A 19,583-nucleotide genomic window follows, 5' to 3' on the forward strand; every position below is an offset into this window, starting at 1 on the left:
CGGGAGTTTCGTCTGTCTCGGATTTTCGCCTTCCTGCAAGCGGGACTAGATCATGGGCTTCGCCTTGCTTCTTTGAAGGTACAGGTTTCGGCCCTGTCTGTCTGGTTTCACCGTAGGATTGCTACAATCCCGGATGTGCGCACCTTTATGCAAGGTGTTGTCCGCATTCAGCCGCCCTTTGTTCCACCTGTGGCGCCTTGGGATTTGGCTGTGGTCCTGAGGGCTCTCCAAGGACCGCCGTTTGAACCACTGGGCTCAGTGGATCTTAAATGGCTAACAGCTAAGACTGTTTTCCTTCTGGCTATTGCTTCGGCCAGACGTGTTTCTGAGTTAGGAGCTCTTTCTTGTAGACCCCCTTTCTTGGTTTTTCATGGGAACAGGGCAGTGCTCCGCACTCGGCCCGAGTTTCTTCCCAAAGTTGTTTCCCAGTTTCATGTTAACGAGGAAATCGTTGTTCCGGCCTTTAACTCACCGGGTCTTTCCGTGGGTGAGGCCTCTTTGGCTGTTGTGCGGGCCTTAAGGACTTATGTTGACCGCACTTCTTCGTTTAGGAAGTCGGACGCTTTGTTTGTCCTCTATGGCTTCAGTAAAAAGGATTGACCTGCTTCAAAGCAAACTTTGGCAGCCTGGATCCGTATGGCTATTTCTGAAGCTTATCTTCATGAAGGCCTGCCGGTTCCTCCTTCTGTGAAGGCTCATTCCACTAGGTCTGTGGGTCCTTCGTGGGCAGCTCGACGTGGTGCCTCTGCAGTCCAGATCTGCAAGGCTGCTACGTGGTCCTCTGTCCATACCTTCGTGAGGTATTACAGGTTTGACACCTTCGCCTCTCAGGATGCTTCCTTCGGGCGGCGGATTCTCCTTTCAGCACAGGAGCGTCCCCACCCTTAAAGGATACTGCTTTGGGACATCCCCAAGGTATCCTGTGGATACCCTATGGACCCTGAAGTAGAAAATATGAGATATGGTAAGAACTTACCCTTGTTATCTCTATTTCTACGAAGTCCATAGGGTTCCACAGGACTCCCGCCCTGTCGCACCTGTGCTGCAGATGGGCTTTGCTCTGGTCACCGGTTTTCCGTCTCCCTCTGGTGAGAATGTGATTCTTGTATGTGTCCAGATCTTTGTTCTCTCTCTTCCTTCTCCTCCTCCGGCCTATGGCTTGGTAACTAACTGAGGTGCCTTGGCTCGGGGGCGGGGTATAGGAGGGGGACCCAGTGCATCCTGGGAAGCTGAAAGCTTAACTCTTTGGTGCCCTGCGACTGACGTCACACCTATACCCCAAGGTATCCTGTGGAACCCTATGGACTTCGTAGAAATAGAGATAACAAGGGTAAGTTCTTACCATATCTCATATTATCAGCGCAGCTTGCGGATCTCACCCTAATAATCGTTTCCCAGTTTCAAAGCGTATTACTACTTTTTATCCTCTGCCGGCTGCAGATCGGACTAGATGGGAATCTCTTCAACTGGTTGATGCGCATGTTGTTCGCTTGGTTAAGAATACTATGCTTCTTCTTCCGAACTCTGCATCTTGTAAGGATGTGACAGATAGGAAGTTAGAGAATTATCTCAAGTCTATCTACTCCAATGCGGGTACTGTAGCCTGCTCAGCCCTTGCTTTTACCTGGGTTGCTAAGGCTACTGGTAGCTGGGTTGACGCCCTGGAGGTTGGCATTAAGTCGGGTGCCCATAAAAATGATGTTTTGTCTCTAGTGGGGCATGTCAGAGAGGTGGCTTCTTATATTGGGGAGGCTGCCATAGATACGAGGATATTAACATCCAAGGTTTCGGCCTTTTCAGTGTCAGCCAGGAGAGCTCTCTGGTTACATTCCTGGAGGCAGTGGCGTATCTATAATGGGTGCAGTTTGTGGCGGGGCACACGGGCCCCCAGGTCCAGGGGGGCGCCGCACACTCTGCGCCCATATTAATTTAAACTTGCCTGTCCGTGGTACCGTGGCGGCTGACAGCGCTGCTTAGAACACCGGAAAAATGGCCGACGTGGCCATTTTTCTGGTGTTCTGTGCATGCGCAGTAGACTCCGGACACACTCTAGTGCCCGGAGTCTACTAATGCTCCGGTGGCTGGCCAGCCGTGTCAGTCGGTTCCCTGCCACCGGGGTACAGGAGTGTGCCCCGCACGGGGAGTGCACATGGGACCCCTCCTCTCTTAAGACTCCCCTGCCTGGAGGGCAGATTCTGAGTCTTAGAAGACCCTTGCGGCTCTTTCCTTTTCTGGGGATGTTCTTTTCGGTCCAGAATTGGACAAAATAGTGGCTATAGTAGCAGCATCTAAGACAACTTTTCTGCCTTCTGGGGTAGCTCCTAGGGCACAATCCTCTAATTTTCTGTATTTTCGTCTGCAAGGTAAAGCCAAGGAGTGGTCGGTCTCTAGGTCCCAGGGTTCCTCTGCCAAGGGCTTTAAACCTGCAGGTAAGCAGCCCTGGGCCTCCAGACGACCTGCTGCTAAACCAGCCGACAAGCCTTCTACATGACTGGGCAGGCCTCCTTCTGGGGGACCCCAACAGGTACTTGAGGATTCCCAAGTTTCGAATGGATTCGTTCCGCTCCATTATTCTAGCCATGGAAACCGGGGACTTCATGGCTTCCCTGGACATCCTGGATAACAATTTACATGTTCCCATCCATCCCAGTCATCAGTGATTCCTCAGGTTTGCGATCCTGGAGGATCATTTCCAGTTTTGGGCTTTGCCATTTGGACTCTCCGCGGCTCCTCATGAAGGTCATGGCAGCTCATCTCCGGAGCAGAGGAGTCTGAATTTTTCTGGACGACTTGCTTATCCTGGCCCAGTCCCCAGAGATTCTCAGAGAGCGCATTCGGGTCACAGTGGATCTTCTCCAGGTTCACGGTTGGGTCATCAAAAGATGGTGCATTTTGCGGCCTTGCTGAGCTCCAAGGTTCAATGGGTGTTCCTCCCAGAAAACAAGGCTCTGGACTTGCAGTCCAGGATTTGTTTGTTTTTACAGCACCGTCGGGTATCAATTCATTCTTGCATGCAGGTGCTGGGCTCTCTAGTCTCCACCTTCGACATGGTGGAGCATGCCCAGTTTCATCCCAGGCCTCTACAGTTGGAGATTCTAGCTCTGTGGAACAGGTTCCATCTTCAGCTCAATTCCCAGATGATTAGTCTTTCTGAGGAAGTTAGTCATTCCCTGTTGTGGTGGCTCCAGGAGTCCCACCTGTTCAGGGAACGTCCATTTTGGGTTAAGGACTGGGTCCTCCTCACCACCGACGCAAGTCTACGGTGGTGGGGGGCGGTTTCCTGTTAGACGAACTTTGAGGGGCTGTGGTAGGACTGGGAGAGTCGGTTACCAATCAACAGGCTGGAACTCGGGAGTGGTTTACAGAGCTCTATGTCAGGCCTTGTATCTCCTTCAGGGTCGACCAGTGCATGTACAGTCTGAAAATGTGACGGCTGTCGCATACATAAATCATCAGGGAGGCACTCGCAGCCGCGCTGCCATGTGGGAAGTAACTTGTTTTCTCCAGTGGGCAGAGCGGCATATTCCGTCCTCGTCGGTAGTTTACATTCCGGGAGTACAAAACTGGGAAGCAGACTTCCTAAGCCGTCCGGACGTTCACTCAGGCGCATGGGCCCTACATCTGGATGTCTTTTAACTCCTGGTTCTTCGATGGGTGTTGCCAGACATCGATATGATGGCGTCCCGGTACAGTGACCAAGTGCCGAGGTACTGTTTTAACACCAGAGATCCAGAGGCCTTTCTGGTGGACACATTGGCAGTCCAGTGGACATTTCCGCTCCTGTACATTTTCACTCCAATCTCTCTGATTCCTCGGGTCCTCCGAAATTGGATTGGGGCAGGCTGGTCCTAGTGGCTCCAAATTGGCGCGAGGGTTTCTGTACCAGGGCCTTTGTTTTCATCCAGATCTAGCTCATCTAGCATTAACGGGGTGGCTCTTGAGACATCCGTCTTAAGAGCTAAAGGATTCTCCAGAACAGTCATTAACACTATGCTTAATGCTCGTAAGCCCTCTTCGGCTAGAGTTTACCATTGGGTTTGGGGGACTTGCTTTGACTGGTGTTCAACTAGAAATCTTAACCCCAGGTCATTTTGAATTTCTCGAATTCTTTCTGTTTTGCAGGCAGGCCTGGATTTGGGCCTACGCCTTGCTTCACTGAAAGTGCAGGTTTCAGCTCTCTCGGTCCTCTTTCAGAGACAGATTGCGCTGTTGCCTAATGTTCTAACTTTTCTTCAAGGGGTTCTCCATGTGCAACTTCCCTTTGTACTGCCGGTGACTCCTTGGAATTTGTCTCTGATTCTTTGGGCCCCTGCAGGCTTTGCCTTTTGAGCCCTTGGATACTGTGGGCGTTTCTTGGCTTACCTGGAAGACTGTCTTCCTTCTGGCAATAGCTTCTGTCGGACAGGTGTCGGACTTGAACGCTTTATCCTGTCGCTCTCTGTTTCTTTTACGAGGACAGAGCTGTAATTTTGGATGCGACTTGATTACCTTCCTAAGGTTGTTTCCAGGTTCCACATCAATCTGGAGATTGTGGTTCCAGCTTTCCAGGGTCCAGATTCTTCGCCGGAGGAAGCCTCTCTAGATGTTGTGAGGGCCCTCCGGATTTATGTAGGTAGGACAAAGGACCTGCGTAAGACAGATACTCTTTGTCCTGTATGATTTTCGCAAACTTGGTTGGCCAGCAACTAAAGAGACGCTGGCCAGGTGGATACATTTGACTATATGCCACGTCCGTGGTGAGAGCTCATTCTACACAGTCGGTGGGAACTTTGTGACCGTACGACGTGGGGCTTCTGTGGAGCCGCTATGTAAGACTGCTACGACGGCACGTGGTCTTCTGCCAATACTTTCCTGAAATGTTATGCCTTTGATACCTTTGCCACACCTGATACGGCCTTTGGACGAAGGGTTCTCAGGGCAGCCCAGGAGCGTCCCTTCCCTTAGGGGATTAGCTTTGGGAAGTACCAGCATAAAACCTGTTTCCCCTATGGAGGAAAAAGAAAATAGAGATTTATGTGCTTACCTGTTAAATCCTTTACTCAGATTCCATAGGGGACACAGTGCTCCCACCCTGACGCACATGGCTTGTGGAGCTTGCTCTATTTTTCGGTTCTTCTGGTCACGTGTCTTGTGAGCTTGGACCTGAGGAGCTCATTCAGACCCTCTCGCTATGATGCGAACGCTTGTAGCTGACCGGTAGGTGCAATCTGCGCATGCATCGCACGTGCGCGAACCACAGCGTGAGATCGGGAAGCGTACGTTCGCCCAGCATAGACAGCCCAGCTGAATGAGTGACAGGTAAAGCCGTTTGTGGGTGGTAACAGGGGCAGGCCACTAGAAAAGGGTGAGTGGAGGTGTGAACGCAGGCCTGCCTGAATGTCTCAATGCCGTTAGAGGCGTGCATAATTAACAGGCAGCGTCATTGTAAACGTCACCTGTTTGAAATACACACTGAAGTGATCGCAGTGCTTGCGGCAAGGTATGGTCAACCTTAAGCGCTGCGATCACATCCGATGGTGCTCGATGTACCAATGGTTCCAAGCACTTTCAGGAGATGATGTGCGCAAGTGGGCGTCTTTGAATGGCTGGTGGGCGTCTGCATACACAGTCATCGCACGCCAAGACATAGTGGGCATGCTAATGCTTTGCCGTGTGTTTGCCTGCCCTGCTGGGTGTGCGCTGGATTTGCGTACGCATCTAGCGAGAGGCTCTGAATGAGCTCCTGAGTGCGTGCCTGTCTTCCTTTTTCTCCTTCTTGCTCCAGGTCTTGTTAACTTAATTGAGTTGGCCTGTGGCTGGGGGCGGGATATAGGAGGAGGAGAGTGCCTGGGCTGTCCCTGACAAGGTTAACTGTTTGGTGCCCAGACTCCTTTCAACCAACCTATACCCATTGTAAAGCCTGTGTCCCCTTTGGAATCAAAGAAAAGGATTTAACAGGTAAGCACATAAACATCTTTTTTAATCTTTATTTATTAAAAAAATCAAACAAGAAAATACATAATGTAAAATTTAAACCACAAAGACGTGGTAACACTATATGGCTGAAAAATTTGTTACTAATGTTTAAATGACACAAACATTGTTTAATAAAAAAAAAAAACAGGCAATGATGGTTAACGTGTTCAGTCTGTCCTATATTTTTCTTTTCTTTAAGTTTTGTTGCAATCTCCTGTGACAATAACTCTCTAGTACAGGGATGGGGAACCTTTTTTCTGCCAAGGGCAGATTTTTAGAAAATCATTCGGGGGCCATACAAAATGATCAACTTAAAAATTAGCCTGCTATATTTGGTTAAAATTTTTATTAACTCACCCTTAATGGCTGGAACTGCTTCGCTTTGGTGAGACATGTGATGTTAGCTGGTATGGGCCACCATCACACTTACAGTACTTCTTTGTGGGTTCCAGAAGCCAAGAGAGGAGGGGGAGGCTGTCTATATGTTGCCGGGCAGAGTTTGGAGGGTCAGTCCCTATGGATGTGTGACAGGCAGATTGATAAGGAAGCTCTGGGGCCCTCTCAGTCCTAACCAGCCCCTCTCAGTCCTAACCAGCCCGATGACAGCACTGACTGTACACCTCTGCTGGTGCGCCACTGCATGCCTGCCTGCCCGCCCGCACTGATAGGGTGAGAGTCCTACACGCCCCTGTACTAACCAGCCCAATGACAGCCCTGATCCTCGAACCATCCCCACCCCCCCCTGCTGTGATGCCTGTCGCTGATGACAGCCCTGGCATACACCCCCCCCCTCCTGCTGTGCTGCCTGCCGCCGATAGGGAGAGACCCCCGCGTGCCGCTGCACTAACCATCTTGATGACAGCCCTGACATACCTCCGCCCGCTGCGCTGCCTGCCGATGCTGATATGGAGAGAGCCCTGCTCGCCCCTGCGCTGACTCTGCTGCTGTCGCTGAGGGGGACAGAGCCACAGCCGGCCGAGCCGGATGATATCGCCTTGCGGGCCGTATACGGGCCGGAGGTTCCCCATCCCTGCTCTAGTATTTACATGTGCTGTTAACCTTGGGGAGCACCACCAGCTACTTCCATGTTAAGCAGATATTTGTTTTCTACTGCATACCTATAAGTTGGTTACTATATCATTAAAAATACTTATGCTCATTACTAAATTCCTGTGGAGGATATCCATGTTTTTTTTCTTTAAAAATGATGGCAGCACAGCAGAAGTTATTGCTTCATCTGTAACAGTTTTTGGTCGTCCACTATTTGGTTTATCTGCAACTGATCCGGTTTCTGTAAATTTGGCAAATACACTGTGAGTAATGAGTGGCCTATTTTGGTGACGACGGTTGAAATAATTTGGAATAGCACGTGTGCTTTGTTCTCCAGATATTAAGACAATCTCAACACGTTCTGTTTGTATTAGTGCCATTGTCATTAATGTCACTACCTGCAAAAGAAAACTCAATTAAAACTTTAGAATGAATAGATACATTAAAACGAAGAACACCATTGCTTTTCTTATGAAATTCTGCAGGTTTGATATGTCACATGACTACCTTCCCAACTGAATTAGAGTTGCATCCAAGATGGATCACTTCAAGATGGCTGCCATGCTGGCGACATACCCTAAAAAGTTTTCCACCTCTCCCATAACATATGTGTAGAAGACACTGGATTTTTATTTCCTTTTTATAAAGGTGTTTTCACACTTATGGACCACCCTGTTTTTTAGGCCTTTCCACTATTGCCAAGATTATTATTGCCTGCTGATGGTGTACTGTGGATCTGCTGGATATATTTATAAATGGCAGGCACTTGGACACCATAGACCATGATTGTTATGGCTAGTCTTAAAGCTATTTAATTACCAAATTTCACAAGCTATGGGATAGGTGGTCTCTGTCTCTCTGGAGGCCCGCTCATGAAACTTCTTAATAATAACACATAGGTTATGTAATGCCTATTACCTGCTGTATTTACTGCTTTATTGTAATTGCCTTTTGACTACTGTGTTACAGACCGTGAACAAATACTGTACTTCCTCTCTAATCCTCCGGAACCATCCTTCCACCAACTCTCTACTCCCTCAGTCAGTCACCATGTCTACTCACCCGCTGCCCTCATATCCCTCCCAGAGCCAGCCTACTCTCTAACCCCAGCAACTCAGCCAATCTCATTCATATGCCACCTCTTCCCTCTCTATCTTATTCCTGTGCCCTCTAGAACTCCATGTTCTTCCGCAATAAACTGACCGCTAACTACAATCTCTACCTCTCCCATAACCAAGTTGCTATCACTGATGCAGCTTCCCCAGCTGCTTTCTCCTATGGAGGCCTCTCCTTCACCCACTCCATTCAACCTGATGACTGCTCGGCGGCGGGGTTGGCATCCTCCTTATCCCCCAATTGTATCTTTCATGTCATCACTCCCCCCGCCCAGCCTTCCCTTTCTCTCTCTCTCTCCTACTTTGAGGTTCACTCTGTCTTTTCTACCTTATACATCAGTGTTTGTCATCCACTGTTCTCCTGGCCCCAATTCCTCGATAACTTTGTCACCTGCCTTCCCCACTACCTCTCCTATGACCTCCCCTCCATAATCCTAGGCATCTTTTAACATCTTCATTGACCCAGCATCCAACAAACTTCTCAACCTTTCTTCCTCTTTTGGCCTCTCTCAAAAGACCTCCTCGGCCACTCCCTTGACCTTGTCTTGTTCTTCTGCTCTTTCTGAATTCTCCAACTCTCCCTTCTCACTCTCTGACCACAATCTTCTCTCCTTCAAGCTCTCCCCATCTTTTGCAAATCCAAATCCACTGTTACCAGACGCAATCTCAATGCTATTTATCCTGCTATTCTGTACTCATTTGCAGGTGCTTGTTACCACTCCACCCTCCTCTGCCCCCAGTAACCACGATCGAAAGTCCATTTCCTAATTTTATCCTCTACCTGTCCCCTGGATCCCATCCCCTCTCACCTCCTTGCTTCCTCTCCCCCACTGATTCCACCTTACTCACGTCTTCAATCTATCCCTCCCCACTGGCATCTTCCCCACATCATTCAAACATGCTCATCTCTCACCCATTCTAAAAAAAAAAAAAAACCAACAACCTTGACCCCTCCTCACTCTTACTTGTGTCCCATCTCTCTTCTCCCATTTGCATCCAAAATACTCTCCTGATACCTCTCTGACAACTCTGTCCTTGATCCTCTCCAATCTGGCTTCCGCCCCCTCTATTCCACCAAAACTGCCCTGACAAAAGCAACCAACGATCCCCCTCTCAACAAAGTCAAGGGACCACTTCTCCCTGCTCATCCTCCTGGACCTCTCTGTGGCCTTTGTGCAGCAGGAGAAGGTAATCCATGGTGTCACTCTCCAGACTATTGACCTCTCTAACACCATTCTTTCTTGGTTCACCTCCTACCTTGTCAACATCTTTTTCTGACTCTAATCCATCCTTCCCATTGGTGTCTTACAGGGTTCTGTCCTTGTCCCCCTGCTCTTTTCTCTGTATACGTCTTTCTGGGTGAACTTATCAGTTCATTTGGCTTCCAGTAACACTTTTATGCTGACAACATTAAATTCTACCTCTCCTCTCCTGATCTCTCCCCCTCCCTCCTCTCTCAGGTGTCCAGTTGCTTCTCCAGCATTGTCTCCTGGATGTCCGTGCACTTTCTCGAACTCAACATGGCCAAAACTGAACTCCTTGTCTTCACTCCCTCAAGAGCCTCCTTCCTTCCCTTTATCACTGTTGACAATACCACTATCTCCTGTTTCCCAACATCGCTGCCTGGGGGTCATTCTTGACTCCTTCTTCCTCTGCTTTACCCACCACATTCAATCTTTTGCCCAATCCTGTTTCCAACTGCACAACATCGCACGCATCAGACCCTGCCTCTCCCACGATGTCACCAAAACTATTGTCCACTCGCTAACCATTTCTCTTCTCTACTACTGCAACCTTCTTCTTACAGGCTTTCCCCGCTCCCATCACGTTCCTCTCTAATCTCTACTCAATGCTGCAGCTGGACTTCCTTTCCCGCCGCTCCACATACGTCTCCCCTCTCTGCCAAGCCCTACTCTGGCTCCCCCACAGAACCCTCTTCAAACTCCCCACCCACAAGTACAAAGCCCTCTCCAACTCCACTGCTCCCTCTCCAAACTCCTCTCTCTCTCCTACCTTCTACGGTCGACCAATGACTGTCGCCTTTCCTCCCCTTTGCTTACTAACTCTTAAAAAGAAGAGTATAAATATTGTCTTTACAGTAGAATTGCAGGTCCCAGCACTCGTTTTTTTTTCATTTTACAAAGACCATGGATGCCTACAGGGAGAATTGGCCAGTGCAGGTAATGTAGGCGAGTATGTATGTATTAAAACTTTACTATCACGGTGTGTGTGTATTGTGTTTATTTAAACATTTCTTTACAGGTGAACTACAGGTACCAGCGGGCCCTTAATGCTCCGCATGCTGGTACACTGTGGTTCTCCAAGTACCAACATGCGGGGAAGGCTTGCTGGGACCTGCAGTTCTACTGTAAAGACAATGTTTATACTCTTCTTTTTTTACACTACACTTACACTATCAACCCGCCACCCACCGCTCAGGGATAGCCCCGGGCTATCGGCCTAGGCCAGTGGTACCCTGGAGAGGGGGACCCCTTTATTGGGAAGATCCCCAGGGATCTCTGGCCTGGGCTGACTAGCGTTCAGGGTTAATAATTCGGCTGGGGGGCCCGGTGAAAGCGCTCCCCTGGCTGTGGCATAACCCCCCCACTGGAAAAAATCCGGTTCTGGATAATACAGGGGGACCTTACGCATTTTTCCCCCTGTATTTCCAGAACCAGGACTGAATCAGAGCCCAGTGCTGGTTGCTCAAAGTACGGGGAAACCCTACGTCGTTTGTCCCCCGTATTTTGCACAACCGGGCTGGTTACTCTTTTAGGGGGGGGCACGCTGTTTGTTTTTTTTATACACAGGTTTTATTCACTTTTATTAGACACAGATGCACGGACGGAGATCCGTCCGTGCATCTGTTTCTTCATGCATGCAGCACGGAACTCTTGTTCCATGTCTGCAAGCATCGTATCCGAATGACTTATCGTACAGGCATAAACACTGTACGATATGCCGTAGGATCAAGTACGAGATTGGCAGATCTTGCCTGCAGCAGGCAAGATCTGAAGATGCGAAGTACGACCCGCGGGGACGCGCAATGGCATCGTGGTCGTGAGTGGACACTCACAATTAGGACATATTTTACAAGATCTCTTGTTCCGATGCATCGGAATCGGGCGGATCGTGTAAAATATCGCTTAGTGTGTAGGCACCTTTAAGACTTCTCCAGTCCTGCCACCCACTATTGGAACAATCTCCCTCATTCTATCAGGCTATCCCCTAGCTTCAAACGGGCGCTGAATATCCACTTGTTCATAACACCATGCCAATCCACCGCTTAACCTGTCACCACATAGTTTTCCTCACACTCTTTCATCCTCCGCGTCTCTCACTCTTGCTTCCTTCCTTCCCTCAGCATCCCCTACACTGGCTCCCTCCATGTGTCATCTGTTTGTCTCCCCCACCCCTTTAACATGTAAGCTCATATGAGCAGGGCCCTCCTGTTTCGTCAGCTACACTCTTCACCTCCTCCTTGGGATCTCTGCTCCCAGACTACACTCATTCTTTGTCTTATATTGCATTTCTTTCAGTGGCTCTAAAACCTGGTGGTTGCTCCCAAGCCTATTGGTACAGGTTTCATCTTGTTCTGAATGTTCCTCCTTGCATTTATAGCTGTGTTGAGAGTTGTATGGTTATTTGTTAATTGTACTGTATTGTACTGTTTTATTATGTACTTCTTGCTGTTTGCCCTCTGTAGGACACTGCAGCCAACGGCGCCCTATAAATAAAGTTTAATACTACTATTTACTTCCTCCTCTCCTTATTTTTACCTGTTTTGATGCCTCCACATGTCGGGACTTTTATTTTCTTGTGACTTGGGCTGCGCTTATGTACATTTATTGCCTTGTATGTTTTTCTTTGACCTCTTAATATTTGTAATATGTCAGCAACTTTAGCATTGTTTTACATTTGTTTTTTTTTTAATTTCTATAAAAAAAAAAATCTCAAATTTACATGACTTATTTACATAATTAAAAAAAAAAATACAGATGCCTTCATTAGTGCCTCAGGGTCTATTTACTAAGCAGTGTTAGGAGAAGGGAAAAGTGATGAGGTGCCAGCCAATCAGCTCCTAACTGCCATCTCACAGGCTGTGTTTGAAAAATGACAGACAGGAGCTGAGTGGCTGGCACCTTGTCACTTTTACTCTTCATTTTTCACTTCTAACACTGCTTAGTAAATAGACCCCTCAGTGTTTTTGATGTAACAACCTGTGCTCAAAAATGTATCGCCTTAAAACCTGGACTGTTAGAGGGGAGGCTTGGAAAGTTGAGAACAATGGATATTAGATATTGTAGTCTGACTGCAACCTTGACATTTAAAGCTACCCACATAATGCTATAGTTCTATCTAATTTATAAACTTAAAATTTGATCAATGATAGAGAGAGAGATTATAGATATATATCTATATCTATGATAATCTCTAAGAGAAAAAGATTAGATGCTCACATTTCTGAATGAACTCATGTCGTATCACATTGTTTTACATAGAGTGAATTCAATGATTTTATGTAATGTGTAAGGATGGTAAATGTGAAACAATGTTTTAATCATGTGCATGGGTAGATACTTTATTTTATGTCCTCCCTGCCCCACATGACCAGCTTTTTTTTCTTTCTTGCAAAAGTTTTCTCAAAATACTGTCAGCTATGTAATCTGTCTACTTCTTTCTCCCTGCAGAACGTTCCTCAGTCTTTCACAGCTGGACCCAGACATTGTTTGGTTGTATTTATGCGAGTGGCAAAGCCCACCAGAAGCCCCCCACTCCTCTCTCATATCACTTCCTTGGACTGGTAGACCCCACGATGAATATACACAGAATGTGTGCAACCTCCTACAAAAGCTGCAATGACATTGTGATTGCAAAACAAACAGCCTGTTATATAGACATCAGCCTCTATATTGAGCCCTCATTAGTCCCATATAAAGGATGCAGTCCTATCTCTGCTTCCACCTGCAGGCAGGTGATCTGGATTCCACAGCCTCAAGTCCTTCTGTGTTATATTCCTTAAGATGCAGATGTTTCTGAAAATTCATCCTGAGCAGGAATTTTCTCCCCATGGGAGAAGCACAGCACGGTATTATAAACTGCATTGAGTTTAAAGATCTTGCTCGAGTTAGGAAAAATGCATTCCCAAAGCGCAAGATCGCAGCTTCTAATCATCTGTATCATGGGATGTTCCATACAAGCAATCAATTTTTAAAACGAAAAATGTTTGAGGTGACTTAATATTCTAATGTCACTGTAAAAGCACGCATCTCATGCCAAAGTCAATTCACATTTTCTAAATTAGGAGCCGCTTCATTTTCATCCCACTAAAAATTTAGTACTTTGCCTAGACACCCATACCTCCCAACATGACCCATTCCAGGAGGCACAAAATGCTCTGCTGCTGGACTTACTTCTTCATTTATGATAGCCTTACCTGTGTTGAAACACCTTTATTATGAATTAGCTAGTTCGGTGACTGCACTCAAATTAACAGGGAAGTTCAGGACAGAGCATTTTGTCCCTCCTGGAATGAGTCATGTTGGGAGGTACGGACACTTCTGTGAAGTCTCTAGTGCAGTGATAGGCTACAAAATGATTGCCTCCATGTATGTGACAGTAAATACTGTAATACAGCAAACTTATGTTTACTACAGCATCAGAGGATCGTGTCTTCCCCAGTCTATATTTTTAAATATGTAAAAGCACTTTTGAAATACAGTAAATGTAGCATTGATGTTACTATGAATCTCCTGCTTGGGATCATGGCTGATATAAACAGATTCAACTACTAGTTTTTGGGCGAACGATAAACTTTATTACATCAGAAAGGCATCAAGTGTTGTGGAGGGAGCCATAATAATCACTTGCAGCTGGTGAGCAGAGAACATGACAGCCTTCTCAACACAGAATTGTGTCAGTCACATATAAACAATATGGCATTGATAGAGAAGTTTCCCATGTGTGTAACCTGAATCATGTGCAGGCAGGGAAGGAGTATCTAAAGCACACACATAGTAACCCAACTCCATAGTGCCAGTTCCAGCAGGGAATACATGGCAAATTACATCTGTCTAGTAGTTCTGGACAGCCACTTCTGTATTTAGCAATGCGAGAAATGGTCACTGAATCAGCACATCCTCTAAGCCTTTGATACACTATATTACTCAGCACACCTTCAGCAGACCATTTACAATGAGCAAATGTAGATGATCAATTGAAGCCTTATGGAGTGCATCTGGGATGATAATTGTTACGCATAACTGGATGGATGATGTCTTCTCACGCTGAGGTCAGGAGGATTCCCCAGTCATAGACTAAAATCTTGCACTGGTGCTCAGATTTATGGGCCAGAGTGACTGTTCTCAAACCTGATAACATGCCTCCACAACATGTCAGTGGCAAAAGGGACTGCATCAGGTGTATGCTGGTGCAGGCAAGTTTGAGAACCAGTGTCCTGGGCCTAACACATTCAGTAGGATGATCAGTCCCTTTAAGGAACTGCATATCCCTAGAAAATGCTGTGCATTTTACTGGTCTGGCCTAAAGCTGCTTTATATACCCAAAACATTTATTTTGGGGGTGCTGAGCAATAGATTGCAAAAAGTTTTAAACATCTGTATGTATATGTAATATATATATTTTTAGCCGGGACCCAAAGTGTCAATTTGTCTTTGTTGTTATATGCAAAAATAGCTGTTTCCCTATATAAAGTACATGCTGACTCAAGAACCACAAAAATAATTTGATTATGGACCCACATATTGCACATCTCTGACTTAAAGCACATTATATCAACTCTCTCATTAGATGCAGCTAGTAGTAATGTAAGGGTGGACTGTCATACTAATCAGTAGGTAAGTATCCCTCATGTTCTCTCCAAAAAACACAACATTTTAAAGGGATTTTCAGGACTTTCCAGCTTAGAATTTGGTGGTGCTTCAACTTTCTTATGGGACTTAGCTGAGGAATAGCAGCAGCTTCTGTTGTAGTCATGGTGTAAAGTCCAGTAGTTCTTCATCCTATGCACGCTTTGCCTTCTTATGTTAAGTGGCTGAGATGAGAAGCAGGAAACTAGGCACAGATTTAACATTTTGTCTGCGGCAGTGACAGATGGAAGTACCAGGCATTCTAGGAGCAAAATGAGGCAAAGATACTCATGGATAGTTTACATTAACATCAAAGAAAAAATTCACATGTGTATATGTATGTGCGATATATATGACATGTGTGCGCATGGAATATGTATTCAGCACTGATAAATCAGGTGAGCGGTGTTAGGCAGAAATATATTCTCTTTGACAGAAACACATTAAATTAGAGATAAATGAATGTATATTACACATAAAGAGAATAAAAGCAGTGATACCATAAATGTTATCTAAGTTTCTCAGGTAATAGATTGAAAGGAAACAGACTTGGTTAGATAGTGTCACTACTTTGACCATCACAGGATGTTAATGAATCTTGTAAAATATTACAATGAAAAATGATGTAGTCAATGAAATGACTTCCTCATCGGGAATTGTCTGGTACCTACTTCCTATGTGTTACCATCTCCTCCGTGGCATCCTGGGCATTTATTTCCCATATTGTCAAGGGTCTGGATGAAATGAGCAAGTTGAACAGTCTGAGTAATGAAATGTAGATGAAGTTGATGGAGAAGACCCTTGTGTAGGCTATGATAGGTAGACAATGGCAGAGGAAGCCCCCCTCTTAGTCCATAGAGATAACAGTCTGTCAGACTACCCTCAATCCCCTTCACCAAGAAAAGGGATGAGTTATCACATGATGGGGTTTTGTAAGTAAAGTCTTTATTGTCCATTGACCACTCCAGCTTGAGAGGTGACAACGATTTTCAGATGGAGAAGGGTGGGAAGCCTCTCATGCACTCCACTGTACATCAATGTTGGGGCAACATTATCCCACAGACAGTCTAGACCTGGCATTGCTCACAGGGTCCTGCTGCTCGTTTTTTCAGCTCTTTGACTTGAAAGTGGCGGTGAGTGCTGGTATCCTGCTGGCGGTGGGAGACTGTGCCACGACGACCCGATTCTGCTTCAACACGCAGGAAGGCCTTGACACGGTGTTGCCGGCCTTTTCCATCACTGTAATCCAACACTCGGCATTCATAGGTCCCTTCATCAGAGATCTTCACATGAGACAGACGCAGTTTGTGTGAGATGTTGCTGCCAAAAACCTTTACCACCTACATAGGAAGGATAAGATCAGGTTATATATGAAAGGCCGGCTACCAAATACCCTTATGGTCTTTCTAATTACACTAGCGTCAGATTCCAATTGAGACTTAACACAAAGTTACTATGAAATCTAATTATACAATTAGATTTAGAGTGGCAATTAGTTTAAAGGCAAATCTGGTTGGTATTGCGTTTAAACGGATTGCTGCTTTAAATCTAGTGACTTTTGTTTCGTACAATCTTGTCGGCTTCTGCAAATTGCAAATTATTACGTTTGGCCCATTGAATCAAATATTTATTCAAGAATTTTTACCATTGATCAACATAAACTATGCTAGAATGTCTCATAAAAATGTTTTTCCTTAATTATGGAAAAAAACAACAACTTATCATTAATAGTAATACTATTAAACATAAAATTCTTTGTATGTCAAACTAGCTGTTTGTCACGATGATGTTCTAGTTGTTTTGCTTTGCATAGCGGCCCTGTCACAGGAGTGGATCACGTGACCAGCAGCGCTTTACAGACTGGTGGTAGCAGCACCTTCACCCACCACTCACATCAATGTCACTGTGTAACCTGTGCACACACTGCTATGTAGCCTATCCTATTCAACTGAACGTGGGCCCAAAGCACCTCTCTCCCCACCTCTTACCGGCATGCGCATGGTTCCAACTCTATCTCTTGCATTGATGATGTCAATTAATTTTGTTTTTGTTATTGCTCAGCTTTAACTTGACAGGTGTATTGCGACTAAGGCGCATTTTTGGCAAAAAGACGCCCAGTGCTAGCAAAGTCACGTGCCGTGGTGTGCCGAGAGGGGCTGTTTGGCGAGACTGCAGCAATGATGTATGAGGACACATCTGTATGACATCTTACAGATATGGGCCCACAATAATTCAGACATTTCCCAAATCTGTGCTTTAATGGAGGGTGAATAAATGGCTGAGAAAAAAACTCCTTGAAATGTTGCCTATGGTTTACCAGATAGTATGAGAGAGACCTTTATGCAAAGAATTAAGGCCTCCATACATCAGCAATCAGTTGGGGCAAGTCTGAGTTTTTCAGATTCTTGTGTAAAAAATCTGCACTGTATGGGGTTCACAGACCGCAGATTCCTAGCAAGTGACTGGAATTGGTGAATCAGGTTGTCCAACATGTTGTATTTCTGGGCTGTAGATTGCTAGTGTAGGTAATGATCAGCTGATTTACAGACCGTTACTAGTAAAATGATGGGCCTTTCAAGATTGACAGATCTGTCTTTCCTTAAAATGATCTGCAACTCACTGAAAAATATCTGTAATGTATGGGTGCAGATTGGTGGATTGGGGATTCTCTAAATTGGGGAGAAAATGAAATCATAGAATCTTTATCACGGTATTTTCACAAAAATACTGTGACAAGTGCCCGAGCATGTGCCGGCTGCCGCTAAGCCCCACCCCCCGCGATCGTGACCCCCTCCCTTAATTACACTTACCTCCGGTGATCGGTGCTCCGGTGATGTCCTCCGTGGCTCCGGTCAGCTGACATCCTATCCTGCACTGGAACCTGGTCAGGTGACGACCGGGCCCCAGTGCAGGATGGCAGACCAGCTGACCGGAGGGAGGACATCATCGGTGCCCCGATCTCCAGTCCCTTTCCTTTTTACTAATTTTTTTTTCTTTTTTTACAGTATCATTGTGTGGTCGGTTTAGGCCATACAGCTGATCACTGGGGCCGGCTCCAGGCTCTGCTCTGCCTGTTAGAGCGGAGCAGGAGTCCAGTAACCTGGGGAGACCCTGGATAACGCTACCTCCAGGTGGTGTTATTATCACAGGGCTTTCCTCAGTATTTTTTCACAATTTATATTTAGTAACTTTGGCCAGATCACATTTCCCATTACAATTATGGGAAATGCGCTCTGATTACTAAAAATAAGTGATAATTAGGGGTTGGAGTAGAATTTTATGAATTCTACTCTAATTGCCCTATAGTAACTGTAGGTGATACTAAAATAATGTGAAAAGGGTGTGAAAACACCCTTTTCACTTTATTTTAGTAAAAATAATGTTAATAAATTGAGCCCCAAGGGAGAAATTAACTAAACATCAGTGTTGATTATGGTATTTCTACTTCAGGGTCCATAGGGTATCCACAGGATACTTTGGGGTATAGGTGATGACGTCAGTCTTCAGGCACCACAGAGTTAAAGTTTTCAGCCTCCCAGGATGCATCTGGGTCCCTCTCCTATACCCCGCCCCCGGGCCAAGGCATCTCAGTTTCGTCGGTGCCTGGCCGGAGTCGGAGGCACTGTGCAGAGGGGGACTGTGAGAGCCCCTGAAGTTTCTTTTAAAGACAGCGCTGGCTGCACATCTGAGAGTACAGCATGGACAGTCAGTACTGACGTCCATGCCGTCTCCCCTACACCCCGCCGGTACCAGAACACCGTTACTGATCCGGGGATGCTGGTAGACATCTGGGATCATGGCTAGCGGTGGCCCCAGATGTCTTGGACCATGGCCGGATCCCAGGGGATAGCAGGTAAGCAGCGGGGTCCCGCGGTGGGTCCCCGCTGGTCACATGGTCCTGAGTCCCCAGGCAGGGGGCTCCCTGGGGACTGGCTGCAGTGTGGAGCCAGGCGACCAACCTGCGCTTCCACTACCCCCTGGGACAGCGGGCCGCTGCTGAGCGGCATGCGCTGCGGCATCCCAGGGGTTAAATGCATGCCAGGGGAGCGCGCTTTCCCTGTCTCACAGCCGGCGCCTCCCCTGCTGCACACAGTCTCTCTGCTCTGTCTGATTGGCCATAGTGTGTCAGCGCTCCTCCCCCAGGCCGGCCTCCTTCATCCTCTGCTCCTCGGTGGCCATCTTTGAAGCATGATGAACGCTGCTGGAAGCCTGTGAGCGGTGGTATTGCGGTCTGGGTCCCCCAGCATACCTCTCCTCTGTCACAGGTCAGTGTATGCAGCGCTGAGCCCTACCAGCCTGAGGGTCTGAGTAGTTGAGAACCAGCGCTAATAGTGCAGGGATTTGTTTCTTCTGCATTGTATGTGACTAATCTGCTAGCCCTGCTGTCTTTCACTTTCTACTGTCAGCTTTATTACTGTCCCTGATCTTGCTCTGCTCAAAGCCGCGCGGTGTGCAGGGTGTTATTCACACTATACCAATACGTATAGATGTGAGTGTCACATACTTACCATCATGTCTGAGACTGACTTTCCTCTCGTGTACTAAATGTAAGGTACCAATAGCGGAGGGGGAGGGTAACGCGGAGGGGTTATGT

General features: G+C 46.7%; 2 protein-coding genes across 5 annotated transcripts in view; one reads left to right on the plus strand and one right to left on the minus strand.

Annotated features, from left to right (window-relative positions):
• The window catches only part of TTI1 (TELO2 interacting protein 1), a 37,313-nt gene extending 23,444 nt beyond the window's left edge, over positions 1 to 13,869 (plus strand). For all 3 annotated transcript variants that reach the window (XM_088480561.1, XM_088480562.1, XM_088480560.1), the window contains exon 8: positions 12,812 to 13,869. In XM_088480561.1, the coding sequence (XP_088336687.1) occupies positions 12,812 to 12,983 (172 nt within the window). In that variant the 3' untranslated portion in view covers positions 12,984 to 13,869. The remainder of the gene's footprint in view (positions 1 to 12,811) is intronic.
• Positions 13,870 to 13,903: 34 nt separating this feature from the next.
• Positions 13,904 to 19,583, minus strand: part of VSTM2L (V-set and transmembrane domain containing 2 like) — a 97,274-nt gene continuing 91,594 nt past the window's right edge. For both annotated transcript variants that reach the window (XM_088480564.1, XM_088480563.1), the window contains exon 4: positions 13,904 to 16,329. In XM_088480564.1, coding sequence (XP_088336690.1) covers positions 16,057 to 16,329 — 273 coding nt within the window. In that variant the 3' untranslated portion in view covers positions 13,904 to 16,056. The remainder of the gene's footprint in view (positions 16,330 to 19,583) is intronic.

Source organism: Taudactylus pleione, unplaced genomic scaffold (assembly GCF_031769625.1).
Source record: "Taudactylus pleione unplaced genomic scaffold, aTauple2 ptg000256l, whole genome shotgun sequence".
NCBI lineage: Eukaryota > Metazoa > Chordata > Amphibia > Anura > Myobatrachidae > Taudactylus > Taudactylus pleione.